The sequence below is a fragment of the Takifugu flavidus genome, unplaced genomic scaffold (assembly GCF_003711565.1).
Source record: "Takifugu flavidus isolate HTHZ2018 unplaced genomic scaffold, ASM371156v2 ctg430, whole genome shotgun sequence".
Taxonomy (NCBI): domain Eukaryota; kingdom Metazoa; phylum Chordata; class Actinopteri; order Tetraodontiformes; family Tetraodontidae; genus Takifugu; species Takifugu flavidus.
Genome location: NW_026622049.1, coordinates 23663 through 41413, shown reverse-complemented (window position 1 = coordinate 41413; position 17751 = coordinate 23663). Strand labels below are relative to the sequence as shown.

The following is a 17751-nucleotide window of genomic DNA, read 5'->3' as shown; positions in this document are numbered from 1 at the left end:
TACACACATGAAGGGATCAATATGGCAGATGGCATGGGAGAGGGTGAACCACACAGATGTGAGGAGAAAGTGAGGAAAGATGAAAGAATCAGAGTAGATCTTAAGATGGAGCCTTTAAGGATCCAGAAGAAATACTAATCACAGACGGCTGTTGTTTCAGACACCCACAAGAGGGGCTGAAAGCTGCCTATGCAATAGTTAGACAGTCAGAAGAGGATTTTGAGGAAGTGGAAACAAGAAAGATAAAAGGTAAAGAGTCAGCATAACTTGCAGAATGAAGGCAGTTATTAGAGCATTAGAAATATCAAAGGAAAGAGAGTGACCATCAATACAGATTCAGCATATGTAGTGGGAGCAATTCACTTAGAACTTTGTCAATGGTTGCGGGCAGGTTTTAACACAGCATCAGGATCTCCTATAAAACATGAAGCAGAGATGAGGCAACTGACACAGGCACTCATGGAACAGCAGAGGTCGCAGTCGTAAAGTGCAAAGGTCACAGCAAGGAGAACTCTCTGGAGGGAAAAGGTAATGAGGCGGCAGGTTATAAACCAAGTTACAATTTGTTGTTGTTAGAGAAAACAGTTCACAAAATTCTTCCAAGATACGACAGGGAAAGAACAGGTTGTGATCAAGAAGAAGCTTCTCCACAGGAAACAGTTTGGAAGGAAAAGGGGGCTGTGAAAGTTGAAGGAATTTGGCGGGGCCCAGACGGCAGACCTGTTCTCCCGCCCGGTCTGGTAGATGCCATTCTGGAAGAGGCCCACGGCCTGACACACTGCGGGAAACCATGAATGATGCAGAGAATGTTCAATATGCACACGATTTAATGTGAAATCAACAATTCGACCACACGAGGGCAAGTTTCCAGTTGCCCCCATGGCAGGGCAAGGAAAATGATAGATTTCACCGATATGATTGATAGAGTCAATGGGTTCCGATACCTCTTGGTGGCAGTGGATGCATACACTGGCTGCCCAGAGGCGGTTCCCGTAGAAGTAGAAGATGCAAAAAGTTTTATAGTTATTAAATTTTGATTAATCCGACACATGGTTTCCCCAAACAAATTAGGTCTGATAATGGAACTCATTTTAAGAATAAAGATTTACAAGCAGTAGAGAAGGCGTTAGGCGAAGGTAGAAAGAATGAATCAAACACTGAAGAGCAAAATTGGCAAGATATGTGCTCACAGTGGAATGAAATGGACACAGGCGCTTCCAATAGCCTGGATGTCAGTAAGAAGCTCTGTTAGCTCCCGAACAGGATTCACCCCCTTTGAGCTCGAGTGGGGTGTTCTCTTTCTGGGACCAGGAGCAGAAAATCCATAGGCCAGCCCAGCACTTGTATGAAATATAAATCTTATTTTGTTCAACTAAAAACGACTTTCTCAGTTTTCTCCCAACAGGCAACCTCTGTAACCAGTCAGGAAGGATCCAGGAACTCAACACACAGCTGAGTGGGTTCTTCTGAGAGTCATCAAGTGAAAGTGGTCAGAGCACAGGTGGACTGGTCCCTTTGAAGTTGCAGAGCGAACATTACATGTTAACCATAACATCCTAACATACTAACACCCTAACACATTAACCCTAACTCTGGTATCACTGGAAACAATGTACCCCAGCAGGTAATCCACAGAGAACGCTTGGACAGATCCAGGAACATCAAAGAGGATGGCACCATGATTAAACTTCTATTATTCTTGATTACAGCAAAGGGAGCGGTCAATGAATTGGTATATTGGCCTAGCTTAGGCTAGGCCAAAAGGGGGATTGAAGAGAATTGTCTTTATTTTATTAGCATGTGTTGTACCATATGTTTCTGTTTTCTGTTATAAGCACTTTAGAAGTTAGGAATAGTAGAATGTTTAATCAGTGGAATAAAGATAAGCAGTCAGTTGACCCTTCCTTGACATGAATGTTGTTTAGACAGTTGGAGCCAGGAGGAGACAGTCAGAAGGAAAGTGGTAGACCCCATCGTAAAACGTGACAGAATAGTTTACTGGTGTTGATAAGTTCCTCGGCAGGAATGACCTCTGACCTGGCTATCTGGGAAGATAATGGAGAAGAAGGACTGCACCAACACCAAATGAGGCGGGAAGAAGAAGATGAGGTCATCCAAGAAGAAGGACTGGATTGGACTGAATTAGCATCAATAATTTCATATATTGTTCTATAAAAGACTGGGCCAAGGGATAGTTAGGGGGTCAGACTTCATGCCCTGACAACTGACTTTGTTGTTGTAGGGTTATGAACTGGCCCAGAGCTCTGTAATATTCCGTATCTTGAAATAATTCTATTGTAAATACATTTTGAAATTGGCATTGTTGTTTACTTGAAGTCTTCATTTAAAGAACATGTGGATTGGCAGTGACACACGAGAGGTATTGCGATCCAACACAAGCAATCCAGAATCATCAATTACCAGGTGACTTTCAGACAATGCTGAGCTGTGATTGGCTGTCTTAGATTTACCTTTGTGGTAAGCCCCACCCCCCTTCTCTCAGGCACAGTGACAGAGGTTGTGAGCGCGGGGGCAGGTTTTATGTGATGGACGGGAAGGTGGGTCTGTGCCTTGCCTATCAGCCACCTTTAAGGAGGGAGCTGAGAGCGGGGGACTCGGTGCAGGTGCGTTTCGGGATATCAATCTTTAAATCAATCTTTATTTATATAGCGTCTTATACAATCAAATTGTTTCAAGGCGCTTCCAGAATCCCAGGGCCTGACCCCAGACAAGCAACAGTGGCAAGGAAAAACTCCCCTTTAACAGGAAGAAACTTGAGCAGGACCAGGGCTCATGTAGGGGAACCCTCCTGCTGATGCCGGCTGGGTAAAGAGAGAGGAGAGGAGGGAGGACAGGTAGAGGATAGGATAGGTAGGAGAGGAGAGGGGTAGAGGAGAGGAGAGGTAGAGTGAAGGGGAGGTAGAGGAGAGGAGAAGGAGGTGAAAGAGGAGAGGAAGAAGAGGAGAGGGAGAGGAAAAGGAGAAGGAGAGGAGAGGAGAGGAGAGAAGAGGAGAGGAGAGGAGAGGAGAGGCACAGAGCACAGACACACACACAAAAAATATGCACAATCACTTCAGCGGGGCCGGAGGTCATTATGCAGCTCCGACGGCAGTGATACCTGCAAATAAATAGGGGGGGGGGGGAGAAGCAGAAAAACTACACAAGAATCAGCATAACTAGTCTGCTTGATGAGGAGAGGAAAGGAGAGGAAACCATGACCCAGTGGAGTGACAGAGGCCTGTCGGTGATCATGTTTCCGGACCCCGGCAGCCTTGGCCTATAACAACGCATAACTAAGATGTGACCTAATGATTAGACGACCCCCCTAAGTATGATAATCTGTCTGTCTATGATAGTAACTGGAACTACTGAATTAGTAACGGTAAGCTTTTTCAAAGAGGTAGGTTTTGAGTCTGATCTTAAAAGTAGCGATGGAGTCAGCCTCCCGTACCTGGACAGGAGCTGGTTCCATAGCAGGGGGGCCTGGTAGCTAAATGCTCGGCCCCCATTCTACTCCTAGAAACTCTGGGAACCACAAGTAGACCAGCATTCTGAGAGCGGAGCGGTCTATTGGGCTGATAGGGTATCACTAGCTCCTCCAGGTAGGATGGAGCTAGGCCTCTGAGGACCTTGTAGGTCAGAAGAAGGGTTTTAAAAGTTATTCTAAATTTAACGGGCAGCCAATGAAGCGACGCCATTACAGGACTTATGTGATCTCTTTTGTCAATACCTGTCAGAACTCTGGCTGCAGCCATTTGGATCAACTGGAGGCTTCTTAAGAGTTGTTTGGACACCCTGATAATAAGGAGTTACAGTAGTCCAGCCTGGAGTAACAAATGCATGGACTAACTTTTCAGCATCATGCTGCATCAGTAGCTCTTCCTGATCTTTGAGATGTTCCTCAAGTGAAAAAAGGCACTTCTAGAGACTAATTTAATGTGTGAGTTGAAGGAGAGATTTTGATCAAAAGTTACTCCTAGATTCCTCACAGAGAGACTAGATGTTAATGAGATAACATCTAGAGTGATCATGTGATCCAATCTATCCCTGAGAGGTTCAGGACCAAACACCATGACCTCAGTTTTTCCTGGGTTAAGGAGGAGGAAATTTGAAGACATCCAGGACTTTATGTCTTTAAGACAGGTCTGGAGCTTCACTAACTTCTCTGTCTCCTCGGGTTTCATGGATAATAAAGCTGAGTGTCATCAGCATAACAATGAAAATTTATCCCATGCTGCCGAATAATGTTCCCTAAGGGAAGCATGTACAATGTGAAGAGGATTGGTCCGAGTACGGAACCTTGAGGAACTCCATGGCTAACCCTACTGTATGAGGAGGGAACGCCGTGGACATGGGCAAACTGGTATCTATCAGATAAGTATGATCTAAACCAGTCTAGTGCTGTCCCTTTAATCCCAATCACATGTTCCAGTCTCTGTAACAGGATGCTGTGATCAACTGTATCAAAAGCAGCACTGAGGTCCAGCAGAACCAGCATAGAGACCAGTCCATGATCTGAAGCTATGAGAAGATCATTAGTGACTTTAAGAAGTGCTGTTTCTGTGCTGTGGTGAGCTCTAAAGCCTGACTGAAACATCTCAAACAGGCTGTTCCTCTGCAGGTGCTCCAGTAACTGAGTCACCACCACCTTCTCTAGAACTTTAGAGATAAAAGGAGGTTGGATATTGGCCTATAATTTCCCAAGACATCAGGATCCAGTGATGGTTTTTTAAGCAACGGCTTAATCACTGCCACCTTGTAGGACCGGGGTACATAACCTGTCACTAAAGAACCATTGATCTGGTCCAGGATAGAACTGCCTATCAATGGTAAAACATCCTTCAACAGGTGTGTTGGGATGGGATCTAAAAGACACGTGGTGGTCTTGGATTTCTGAATTAGCGATGACGCCTCAGAAAAATATATAGGGCTGAAGGAGTTTAAGGGCTCGTTGGAGACCCTGCATGTTCCCACAGTCAGCACATCTGGTGATGGTCCAGTTGTTGGGATGGCCTGGTTAGCTTTCTCTCTGATAGCTAGAACTTTATCAGTGAAGAAGCTCATGAAGTCTTCACCACTAAGGGAAGAAGGGATACGTGGATCTAAAACACTGTGACTCTTGGTTAATTTGGCCACAGTGCTGAAAAGAAACCTGGGGTTGTTCTTATTTTCCTCAATCAAAGAAGAAAAATAAGCTGTTCTAGCCTTGCGAAGGGCCTTTTTGTAAACGAATAGACAGTCTTTCCAGGCTACATGGTAGCTGTCTATTTTACAAGAATGCCACTTCCTTTCCAGTCTTCGCACTTTCTGCTTGAGGGTCCTGATATGTGAATTATACCAGGGGGCACACCTCCTCTGATTTACTATTTTCTTTTTCAGGGGGGCAACAGAATCAAGCGTGATTCTCAGTGAGGTTGCTGCACCTTCAGCAATAGAGTCAACCTCAGCAGGGCTCAGATTATAATGATTGATCCCTGGGGAAACACATGGTGGTCCTGGGATCAGCACAGGGATCACTTCCTTAAACTTAGCTACAGCATTATCTGAAAGACATCTGCTATAGTCAGACTGAGCTCTGAGCATAGAAGAATCCTTAATCATAAATGTAAAAGTGATCAAAGAGTGGTCTGACAGGACTGGGTTCCGAGGGAACACTGACACATGTTCTACCTCAACACCATAAGTCAGGACTAGGGTGTGGTTAAAGCTGTGAGTTGGTTGGTTTATCTGCTGGAGGAACCCAACTGACTCAAGTAATGAAATGAAGCCATTTCTAAAGCTGTCGTTTATAACGTCCATATGGATGTTAAAGTCTCCAATGATCATGACTTTTTCCGTTCTAAGGACCAAGTCAGATAAGAAGTCAGAGAACTCAGACAGGAACTCTGAATGGGCCCAGCAGGGGGCCGATATACTACTAAAAACAGAAGTGGCTTTTCTGTCCTCCAGCTCAGATGAGTGATGCCAAGAGTCAGGCTTTCAAATGAACTGAAGCTATGTTTTGGTCTGGGATTAATTAATAACTTGGAGTGATAGATTGCTGCCACTCCCCCTCCTCGACCAGTACATGTGGAATATGATAATTAAGGTGGGTAGGAGGAGTAGATTCATTTAAGCTAACATACTCCTCCTCCTGAAGCCAGGTCTCAGTAAGACAAAATAAATCAATGTGATGATCCGCTATCAGGTCGTGCACTAACAGGGATTTACACAAAAGAGATCTAATATTTAACAGTCCACACTTAATCGTGATATTAGTTTCTCCAACTTGTGCTTCAGTATTAATTTTAATAAGATTTTGGTGATTGACCGCTCTGCTCTGTGCTTGGTGAACTTTTAACCGTGGAACAGAGACTACCTCTATAGTGTGTAAATATGTTATTGTTGGTGGATGAGGGTTCTATGGAAGCAGCAGAGAGGTGTGTAAGACTACAACTCTGCGTCCTGGTCTGGACCCTGGATTGTCAGGTCACTTGGGTCTAATAAAATTAGCCAGATTACTAGAAATGAGAGAAGCGCCATCTCGAGTGGGATGGACACCGTCTCTCCTAATCAGACCAGGTTTTCCCCAGAAGGTGCTCCAATTGTCTATAAAGGCCACCTGGTTATCGGGGCACCACCGTGACAGCCAGCGACGAAGCGATGACATGCGGCTAAACATCTCCTCGCTGGCCAGATTGGGGAGGGGACCAGAGAATGCTACGGAGTCCGACATCGTTTTTGCGTAGTTACACACCGACTTCAAGTTAATTTTAGTGACCTCCGACTGACGAAGCCGGGTGTCGTTGGCTCCGACGTGAATAATAACTTTACCAAATTTACGATTACGTCTCGCCAGCAGCAATAAATTGGCTTCTATGTCGCCCGCTCTGGCCCCCGGAATGCACTTAACTATGGTCGCTGGAGTCGGCTTCACGTAGCGCAAAACAGAGTCGCCAATTACCAGGGTCGGTTTCTCGGCGGGTGTGTCGCCGAGTGGGGAAAAGCGGTTAGCCACGGGAAGCGGTTGGTGGGGCACCGTGGGCCTTTGTTTGGGGCTACGCTTCCTACGAACCGTCACCCAGCCGCCCTGGCTAGCCGGCTGCTCGGCTGCTGCCGGGGGACCGCTAGCTGTAGCTACGCTAGGCGGCTCCACAGCAGCTAGCTTACCCTGGCTACATGACGCAACTCCAGCTAACTCCAAGCTGCAGAACCGCGTCTCAAGCTCGCTAAGTCTCGCCTCCATAGCCGTAAATAAACTCCACTTTCTGCACCTATTCCCTTCACTAAGGGAGGCAGAGGAGTAACTAAACATTTCACACGCTGAACAGACAAAGACACCGGGTGAAACAGACGGTGAGGCCATGCTAACGCTAGTGATCGGCGAAGCCCTGTATTTGTTTAATATGGGTTGTTTCTTACTGTTGATATCAGGTGACTAGAATGTCTCAAGTGTTCAAAATTTTAAGTAAAGTGAATACAATACACCAAGTGTTCAATATTAAGTGAATACAACACACCAAGTGTTCAATATTAAGTGAATACAACACACCAAGTGTTCAATATTAAGTGAATACAACACACCAAGTGTTCAATATTAAGTGAATACGGCACCCCGTGCACAATGCAACCAACGAACGATAAAAGAGACAGGAAGTGACGCAATACTCACACAGATGAGTATATGGTTTGCTTCTCTTTCCTGTCTCTGTCATCTTTACCTGGAGAAAGCATTGTGGGTAGGAACAACTAGAGGTTGTTTCTGCTATTAACAATTACAGGTTATTCATTTTACACGAGTTTCATATTTCACTGCAGATTACTCACGTCCACTTCCTGTTCCGGCCCAGTCCTGACTTTCCTCCCAGCATCCTCTGCACCTGCCTTCGTTCGACACTCAAGATCTCCTCCTTCAGCAAAGTGTCAGAGCCCCCAGCTGGCTCCAGCTGCCCCTGTGATGGGGTGTTACCACGACTGCTCTTGGAGAAAAACATGGGTATTTGTGAGTACCTGTGGGTTTGCCACCTGAGCTCCCAGCTGTCACACAGGTGAAACCACAGAGCAAATGGTCACATGGTTGCTGGGTTATGGTGACTGATTATTCTTTCTTCCTAGTCTGGTTCCCCGTATGTTGAAGCACTGTGTGTGTATGTTGTCATGGAAACTGATGGCGTTGACCAGCTGTGTCCCCTGTGTCTCTGTAGTAGTGTTGTCCCAGCTGTGTCCCCTGTGTCTCTGCAGTACAGTGTTGACCCAGCTGTGTCCCCTGTGTCTCTGCAGTAGTGTTGACCCAGCTGTGTCCCCTGTGTCTCTGTAGTAGTGTTGACCCAGCTGTGTCTCCTGGTCTCTGCAGTACAGTGTTGTCCCAGCTGTGTCTCCTGTGTCTCTGTAGTAGTGTTGACCCAGCTGTGTCCCCTGTGTCTCTGTAGTAGTGTTGACCCAGCTGTGTCCCCTGTGTCTCTGTAGTAGTGTTGACCAGCTGTGTCTCCTGTGCCCCTGTGTCTCTGTAGTACTGTTGACCCAGCTGTGTCCCCTGTGTCTCTGTAGTAGTGTTGACCCAGCTGTGTCCCCTGTGTCTCTGTAGTAGTGTGTCCCAGCTGTGTCCCCTGTGTCTCTGTAGTAGTGTTGACCCAGCTGTGTCCCCTGTGTCTCTGTAGTAGTGTTGACCCAGCTGTGTCCCCTGTGTCTCTGTTGTAGTGTTGTCCCAGCTGTGTCTCCTGTGTCCCCTGTGTCTCTGTTGTAGTGTTGTCCCAGCTGTGTCCCCTGTGTCTCTGTAGTAGTGTTGACCCAGCTGGGTCCCCTGTGTCTCTGTTGTAGTGTTGTCCCAGCTTTGTCTCCTGTGTTTCTGCAGTAGTGTTGTCCCAGCTGTGTCTCCTGTGTCCCCTGTACTCTGCAGTACAGTGTTGACCCAGCTGGGTCCCCTGTGTCTCTGTAGTACTGTTGACCCAGCTGTGTCCCCTGTGTCTCTGTAGTAGTGTTGACCCAGCTGTGTCCCCTGTGTCTCTGCAGTACAGTGTTGACCCAGCTGTTCCCCTGTGTCTCTGCAGTAGTGTTGACCCAGCTGTGTCCCCTGTGTCTCTGTAGTAGTGTTGACCCAGCTGTGTCCCCTGTGTCTCCTGTGTCTCTGTAGTAGTGTTGACCCAGCTGTGTCTCCTGTGTCTCTGCAGTACAGTGTTGTCCCAGCTGTGTCCCCTGTGTCTCTGTAGTAGTGTTGACCCAGCTGTGTCCCCTGTGTCTCTGTAGTAGTGTTGACCCAGCTGTGTTCCCTGTGTCTCTGTAGTAGTGTTGACCCAGCTGTGTCCCCTGTGTCTCCTGTGTCTCTGTAGTAGTGTTGACCAGCTGTGTCCCCTGTGTCTCTGTAGTATAGTGTTGACCCAGCTGTGTCTCCTGTGTCTCTGCAGTACAGTGTTGACCCAGCTGGGTCCCCTGTGTCTCTGTAGTACTGTTGACCCAGCTGTGTCCCCTGTGTCTCTGTAGTAGTGTTGACCCAGCTGTGTCCCCTGTGTCTCTGTAGTAGTGTTGACCCAGCTGTGTCCCCTGTGTCTCTGTAGTAGTGTTGACCCAGCTGTGTCCCCTGTGTCTCTGTAGTAGTGTTGACCCAGCTGTGTCCCCTGTGTCTCTGTTGTAGTGTTGTCCCAGCTGTGTCTCCTGTGTCCCCTGTGTCTCTGTAGTAGTGTTGTCCCAGCTGTGTCCCCTGTGTCTCTGTAGTAGTGTTGTCCCAGCTGTGTCCCCTGTGTCTCTGTTGTAGTGTTGTCCCAGCTGTGTCTCCTGTGTTTCTGCAGTAGTGTTGTCCCAGCTGTGTCTCCTGTGTCCCCTGTACTCTGCAGTACAGTGTTGACCCAGCTGGGTCCCCTGTGTCTCTGTAGTACTGTTGACCCAGCTGTGTCCCCTGTGTCTCTGTAGTAGTGTTGACCCAGCTGTGTCCCCTGTGTCTCTGTAGTAGTGTTGACCCAGCTGTGTCCCCTGTGCCCCTGTGTCTCTGTAGTAGTGTTGACCCAGCTGTGTCCCCTGTGTCTCTGTAGTAGTGTTGACCCAGCTGGGTCCCCTGTGTCTCTGTAGTACTGTTGACCCAGCTGTGTCCCCTGTGTCTCTGTAGTAGTGTTGACCCAGCTGTGTCCCCTGTGTCTCTGTAGTAGTGTTGTCCCAGCTGTGTCCCCTGTGTCTCTGTTGTAGTGTTGTCCCAGCTGTGTCTCCTGTGTCCCCTGTGTCTCTGTAGTAGTGTTGTCCCAGCTGTGTCCCCTGTGTCTCTGTAGTAGTGTTGTCCCAGCTGTGTCCCCTGTGTCTCTGTTGTAGTGTTGTCCCAGCTGTGTCTCCTGTGTTTCTGCAGTAGTGTTGTCCCAGCTGTGTCTCCTGTGTCCCCTGTGTCTCTGTAGTAGTGTTGTCCCAGCTGTGTCCCCTGTGTCTCTGTAGTACTGTTGACCCAGCTGTGTCCCCTGTGTCTCTGTAGTAGTGTTGACCCAGCTGTGTCCCCTGTGTCTCTGTAGTAGTGTTGACCCAGCTGTGTCCCCTGTGTCTCTGTAGTAGTGTTGACCCAGCTGTGTCCCCTGTGTCTCTGTTGTAGTGTTGTCCCAGCTGTGTCTCCTGTGTCCCCTGTGTCTCTGTAGTAGTGTTGTCCCAGCTGTGTCCCCTGTGTCTCTGTAGTAGTGTTGTCCAGCTGTGTCCCCTGTGTCTCTGTTGTAGTGTTGTCCCAGCTGTGTCTCCTGTGTTTCTGCAGTAGTGTTGTCCAGCTGTGTCTCCTGTGTCCCCTGTGTCTCTGTAGTAGTGTTGTCCCAGCTGTGTCCCCTGTGTCTCTGTAGTAGTGTTGACCCAGCTGTGTCTCCTGTGTTTCTGCAGTACAGTGTTGTCCCAGCTGTGTCCCCTGTGTCTCTGCAGTACAGTGTTGTCCCAGCTGTGTCTCCTGTGTCTCTGCAGTACAGTGTTGTCCCAGCTGTTCCCCTGTGTCTCTGCAGTAGTGTTGACCCAACTGTGTCCCCTGTGTCTCTGTAGTAGTAGTGTTGACCCAGCTGTGTCCCCTGTGTCTCTGTAGTAGTGTTGACCCAGCTGTGTCCCCGTGTCTCTGCAGTACAGTGTTGTCCCAGCTGTGTCCCCTGTGTCTCTGCAGTAGTGTTGACCCAGCTGTGTCCCCTGTGTCTCTGCAGTACAGTGTTGACCCAGCTGTGCCCCCTGTGTCTCTGTAGTAGTGTTGACCCAGCTGTGTCTCCTGTGTCCCCTGTGTCTCTGCAGTACAGTGTTGACCCAGCTGTGTCCCCTGTGTCTCTGTAGTAGTGTTGACCCAGCTGTGTCCCCTGTGTCTCTGTAGTAGTGTTGACCCAGCTGTGTCCCCTGTGTCTCTGTAGTAGTGTTGACCCAGCTGTGTCCCCTGTGTCTCTGTAGTAGTGTTGACCCAGCTGTGTCTCCTGTGTCTCCTGTGTCTCTGTAGTAGTGTTGACCCAGCTGTGTCTCCTGTGTCTCCTGTGTCTCTGTAGTAGTGTTGACCCAGCTGTGTCTCCTGTGTCTCTGTAGTAGTGTTGACCCAGCTGTGTCCTGTGTCTCCTGTGTCTCTGTAGTAGTGTTGACCCAGCTGTGTCCCCTGTGTCTCTGTAGTAGTGTTGACCCAGCTGTGTCTCCTGTGTCTCCTGTGTCTCTGTAGTAGTGTTGACCCAGCTGTGTCTCCTGTGTCTCTGTAGTAGTGTTGACCCAGCTGTGTCCCCTGTGTCTCTGTAGTAGTGTTGACCCAGCTGTGTCTCCTGTGTCTCCTGTGTCTCTGTAGTAGTGTTGACCCAGCTGTGTCTCCTGTGTCTCTGTAGTAGTGTTGACCCAGCTGTGTCCCCTGTGTCTCTGTAGTAGTGTTGACCCAGCTGTGTCTCCTGTGTCTCTGCAGTACAGTGTTGACCCAGCTGTGTCCCCTGTGTCTCTGTAGTAGTGTTGTCCCAGCTGTGTCCCCTGTGTCTCTGTAGTAGTGTTGACCCAGCTGTGTCTCCTGTGTCTCTGCAGTACACTGTTGTCCCAGCTGTGTCTCCTGTGTCTCTGCAGTACAGTGTTGTCCCAGCTGTGTCCCCTGTGTCTCTGCAGTACAGTGTTGTCCCAGCTGTGTCCCCTGTGTCTCTGCAGTACAGTGTTGTCCTAGCTGTGTCCCATGTGTCTCTGCAGTAGTGTTGACCCAGCTGTGTCCCCTGTGTCTCTGCAGTAGTGTTGACCTAGCTGTGTCCCCTGTGTCTCTGTAGTAGTGTTGACCCAGCTGTGTCTCCTGTGCCCCTGTGTCTCTGCAGTAGTGTTGTCCCAGCTGTGTCCCCTGTGTCTCTGTAGTAGTGTTGTCCCAGCTGTGTCCCCTGTGTCTCTGTAGTAGTGTTGACCCAGCTGTGTCCCCTGTGTCTGTAGTAGTGTTGACCCAGCTGTGTCTCCTGTGTCTCTGCAGTACAGTGTTGTCCCAGCTGTGTCCCCTGTGTCTCTGCAGTACAGTGTTGTCCCAGCTGTGTCCCCTGTGTCTCTGCAGTAAAGTGTTGTCCCAGCTGTGTCCCCTGTGTCTCTGCAGTAGTGTTGACCCAGCTGTGTCCCCTGTGTCTCTGTAGTAGTGTTGTCCCAGCTGTGTCCCCTGTGTCTCTGTAGTAGTGTTGACCCAGCTGTGTCCCCTGTATCTCTGTAGTAGTGTTGACCCAGCTGTGTCCCCTGTGTCTCTGCAGTACAGTGTTGTCCCAGCTGTGTCCCCTGTGTCTCTGTAGTAGTGTGTCCCAGCTGTGTCCCCTGTGTCTCTGTAGTAGTGTTGACCCAGCTGTGTCCCCTTTGTCTCTGTAGTAGTGTTGACCCAGCTGTGTCTCCTGTGTCTCCTGTGTCTCTGTAGTAGTGTTGACCCAGCTGTGTCCCCTGTGTCTCTGTAGTAGTGTTGACCCAGCTGTGTCTCCTGTGTCTCCTGTGTCTCTGTAGTAGTGTTGACCCAGCTGTGTCTCCTGTGTCTCTGTAGTAGTGTTGACCCAGCTGTGTCCCCTGTGTCTCTGCAGTACAGTGTTGTCCCAGCTGTGTCTCCTGTGTCTCTGCAGTACAGTGTTGTCCCAGCCGTGTCTCCTGTGTCTCTGTAGTAGTGTTGACCCAGCTGACAGTGTCTGTGTGTCTTTGTTGACAGTGTCCATGTGTCTTTGTTGACAGTGTCCGTGTGTCTTTGTTGACAGTGTCCATGTGTCTGTGTGTCTTGTTGACGGTGTCTGTGTGTCTTTGTTGGCAGTGTCCATGTGTCTTTGGTGACAGTGTCCATGTGTCTGTGTGTCTTTGTTGACAGTGTCCATGTGTCTTTGTTGACAGTGTCCATGTGTCTGTGTGTCTTTGTTGACAGTGTCCATGTGTCTTTGTTGACAGTGTCCATGTGTCTGTGTGTCTTTGTTGACAGTGTCCGTGTGTCTTTGTTGACAGTGTCCATGTGTCTTTATTGACAGTGTCCATGTGTCTGTGTGTCTTTGTTGACAGTGTCCATGTGTCTTTATTGACAGTGTCCATGTGGCCGTATGTCTTTATTGACAGTGTCCCTGTGTCTGTGTCCATGTGTCTTTATTGACAGTGTCCCTGTGTCTTTATTGACAGTGTCCATGTGTCTTTGTTGACAGTGTCCATGTGTGTTTATTGACAGTGTCCTGTGTCTTTGTTGACAGTGTCTGTGTGTCTCTGTTGACAGTGTCCCTGTGTCTTTGTTGACAGTGTCCATGTGTCCTTTGTTGACAGTGTCCACGTGTCTTTGTTGACAGTGTCCATGTGTCTTTGTTGACAGTGTCCACGTGTCTTTGTTGACAGTGTCCTTGTGTCTTTGTTGACGGTGTCCATGTGTCTGTGTGTCTTATTGACAGTGTCCATGTGTCTTTATTGACAGTGTCCATGTGTCTTTGTTGACAGTGTCCATGTGTCTTTGTTGACAGTGTCCCTGTGTCTCCGTTGACAGTGTCCTGTGTCTTTGTTGACAGTGTCCATGTGTCTTTGTTGACAGTGTTCACGTGTCTTTGTTGACAGTGTCCATGTGTCTTTGTTGACAGTGTCCACGTGTCTTTGTTGACGGTGTCCATGTGTCTTTGTTGACAGTGTCCGCATGTCTGTGTGTCCACGTGTCTTTGTTGACAGTGTCCCTGTGTCTTTGTTGACAGTGTCCTTGTGTCTTTGTTGACGGTGTCCATGTGTCTGTGTGTCCACGTGTCTCTGTTGACAGTGTCCATGTGTCTTTGTTGACAGTGTCCCTGTGTCTTTGTTGACAGTGTCCGTGTGTCTTTATTGACTGTGTCTGTGTGTCCACGTGTCTCTGTTGACAGTGTCCATGTGTCTTTGTTGACAGTGTCCCTGTGTCTTTGTTGACAGTGTCCATGTGTCTTTATTGACAGTGTCCATGTGTCTGTGTGTCCATGTGTCTTTATTGACAGTGTCCATGTGTCTTTATTGACAGTGTCCATGTGTCTGTGTGTCCATGTGTCTTTGTTGACAGTGTCCACGTGTCTGTGTGTCTCTGTTGACAGTGTCCACATGTCCATGTGTCTTTGTTGACAGTGTCCACCTGTCTGTGTGTCCACGTGTCTTCAGCAGCTGTGCTCTGTCTCCCTCTCAGTCCTGTTCCAGTCCTCGGTGCTGCTCCAGCTCATCGGTTTTTCAGTCCAAAGCAAAGTGAGACCTGTTCCTGGACGGGTTCTGTCCACCTTCCCCAGAGAACTGTTCTGTTGTTCGGATGATCAGTAACTACAGCAGGAAGTACCATCATGAACTGTGGACCCGTGCACACCCGTCAGATGGTGAACACTCCCCACGACTGGTGGGCAGTGTTCACCATGACGACCGTGCTGCTGCTCTGGTCCTACAGTCGGTGGATCACATCATGTTCACGTGGTTCTGAATCTGAACCAGTGGAGCCGGTTTAGGGTCTTGGTCTGACTTCATTCTCTCTGGATCATCAGGCTGGTGCTGGATGACGGGACAGGTGAGGCTCACGTCTGGGTCTCAGGTGCTCTGGTCCGTCCCCTGCTGGGACTGAACGATCGTCAGTGGGAGGGGCTTCAGAGAGCGCTCCGAGTCAGGGGCCAGGTGGAGGTGTACCCCTGGGGCCAGAGCTTGGTGCGTACCACTTCCTGTGTGACCCCAGAGCACCAGCGCGTGTGTTCATGCGTGTGTATTTTCCAGGTGTGTGCCGACGCTCTCCTGCACTTCCTGTTGTGTGTGTGCAGCAGTAAAGTTGTGTGTCGCCAGCTCGCGCTCACCTGCAGGAGACACAACAGACAGAGATCAGAAGGTAACGATGGTATACAAACTCCGACCCTCTTCGCTCGTTGCCATGGAGATGACGCTCATGTTGTTTATCCATTTAGCTGATGACATCACAGGTGACGTCTCCTCTGTTGGACAGTGATGTTCCTCTCTTGTCCACGAGGGGGAGCTCTAACCTTTAGGAGCTGTAGAACCTGACAGTCACGGGTTCTGTGCCGCGTTCTTAAAGAACAACTTTTATCGTTTCAGAATCAAAGAGGTTCAGTCGAGGAGATCGAGATTTCCTGACCAGGTTGACTCCGCCCCTCCAGCTCACCTGTCTGCACATCAACACACTGACCCTGATCCCCTGTTCATCTGCAGTGTGACACAATTTCATGCTTCATTTGGGAGTTTCTGTAAGAGACATTTTAATAGAACTATTTATTCTAGAAGAACAATTTCAGCTTGTTCTAACTTCCAGGAAGCTCTTTATATTATCACGGTGAGCAGGAACTGTCCTGGGAGAGCTGATGGACCTGTCGCTGGTTATTGGCTCATGTTTGGGTGTCACACATGTCAAACATGATCATGTAAAGGGAAAATCACTGGAAATGTAAAGATCAAACTGTTTCATTGGCTTCAACACAAATTCTAAACATGTGATTTATGTATAAGCTAGCCTAGCTTAGCTTTGTTCCACCGTTTCCTGTCAGCTACTGGAGGTCGTTTGAGCCATCGAAGAACAAGATGGTGATAATGTCAGGGTGCAAGTTTGGACCTGCTGCCCAGCAGGTGGCGCACCAGCGTCTCTGGTAACGGCTGGTCGTCCTCAATGTTCTGTTGCCCAGTGACGGATGATAAAATAGACGGCTGCTTCGTGATTGGCTCTAAAATTAGCATGCGCGGCCACATGGTCGTGTTATTAATATTTATTTTCTGTTTGTTGTCAACACGTTTGCGTATTTATTTGTGCAACTCTGCACAATAACAATATAACACGGTTTTATTTCTAATGTAGTGAATCTTTTCCTGAGAACACGTTGCTTGTGCGCGTGTTAACCTTTTATCGAAGGCGTCTGGCCTGTAGGGGGCGTCGTGGCGCCTCCTCCTCCCCTGGTGTTCAGCACCAAACTGCTGCTGCTGGATACTGATGACGCCTCGGCAGCTCGGCCTCTGATTGGCTGCTGGCTGAAGAGGAAGTGAAAGACGAATGTTGGGACTTTCCAGAGATGCTGCGTTCAGGTGTCCAGACAAGAAAGAACTGCCCCGACGCTTTCATCACACACACACGCGCACACACACACTCGGAATAAACGAGTTTAACCAAATGACTCTAAAATGAAAGTATTGTTGGCTGATGTGTCAGCGGGATTCTTGTTGACTCCATGTTTGACAGATGAGCCTCGGTTCTGCTGCAGTTCTGTTTCTCTTCAAACAGAATGTTTTTAATTCAAACTAATGTGGTCTCATTGTTCCATGCAACAATCTTCACATGATCTTCCTGCGTGTCTTTATCAGTAACATCATTTATGGTCGCTGGTCTCCTGCTTCTCCTGATCATTAATGTGACAGAGACCTTTCATTTCCTCTAAATGGATCTGGGTTCCTTCAGCTTCATCTCCACTGACTGTTGAACCCTGATCTGGTTCCTGTTTCCACCAGTTTTTGCTAATCAGGCCTTTACACAGACCAGGGACCGATCTAGAAAACTACAAACACCCAACAAGTGTGTCCGTGTGTGTGTGTGTGTGTGTGTGTTCATCCAAGAAGATTTTAAGAGGGATCTCAAAGGGATCAAACTCAGAACGAATATGGGCATGAATACGATCCTCTCCCAGCACGAGGCTGCGCTGTGATTGGTCGACCTCCAATCAGAATCTGTTGTTACATAATGAGAAAACAACGTCTCTAAGTTAGCATTTTCTATCATGAAATCTTGTTTTTCTTTGATTTTAGTTGAATAATGTGAACAGTCTCATTTATTTTCTATCATTTGTTCTGGGAATATTAATGTCAGATTAAAGAATTTGGGATTATGAGCTATTTTCCAGAATAAACTAATTTATAAAACGGAGGTACGACTTTATCAATTAATCACTCTTTATTCATACAACGTCTCCTGTAATATAAATACTAATCACAGGACGGCTAGCGAGAACGCTACAGTACCTTTAGCATGTGAAGCTACATCATGCTAACGAAGAAAAACAGCAGTTTTGGTAGAGCGCCATCTGAACAGGCTCCGCCCCCTGATGGCAGCATGAGTCCAAGAGTTTCTGCTGAGGTTCCTGGAGCATCAGCTGACACCAGACTTGTTCCTTCTCTTTGGATCAGGTTCTTCAGGTTCTGCTCATGTTCACATCTTCCGTGTTGGTGCTTTCAGAAGCTTCAGATGAAATTTCTCATTTAAACCTGTTTATTTACATTTATTTCCAACGGGATCATCGTCAGCTCTGAATGTTTGACTGAAATACCAATAAATCAAGGCACCAACACTAAATACTCAGTATTCTGGAACAAACGTGTTTACTTTCTGTTCAATCTGAATTAAAACTTTTCATCCCTCACTGAAATCTAAAATAATAAAAT

General features: G+C 48.1%; 2 protein-coding genes across 3 annotated transcripts; both read left to right on the top strand.

Moving 5' to 3' along the window:
- Positions 1-2515: 2515 nt before the first annotated feature.
- LOC130520576 (CST complex subunit CTC1-like) lies at positions 2516-12111 on the top strand. Its single transcript, XM_057024268.1, has 4 exons — positions 2516-2624; positions 7798-8027; positions 8095-8179; positions 12070-12111. The coding sequence occupies exons 1-4, from the start codon at positions 2547-2549 to the stop codon at positions 12109-12111; spliced, it is 435 nt and encodes a 144-aa protein (XP_056880248.1). The 5' UTR covers positions 2516-2546.
- Positions 12112-13190: 1079 nt separating this feature from the next.
- LOC130520574 (CST complex subunit CTC1-like) lies at positions 13191-17236 on the top strand. Of its 2 annotated transcripts, none has more exons than XM_057024267.1 (5): positions 13191-13657; positions 14473-14586; positions 14874-15030; positions 15097-15205; positions 15430-17236. In XM_057024267.1, exons 1-5 carry the CDS (start codon positions 13647-13649, stop codon positions 15546-15548), a joined length of 510 nt encoding a protein of 169 aa, XP_056880247.1. In that variant the 5' UTR covers positions 13191-13646; the 3' UTR covers positions 15549-17236. The 2 variants fall into 2 exon arrangements, with proteins under 2 accessions (XP_056880247.1, XP_056880246.1); XM_057024266.1 differs by lacking the exon at positions 13191-13657 and adding an exon at positions 14168-14402 and having other exon boundaries at positions 14442-14586.
- The last annotated feature ends 515 nt before the right edge of the window (positions 17237-17751 follow it).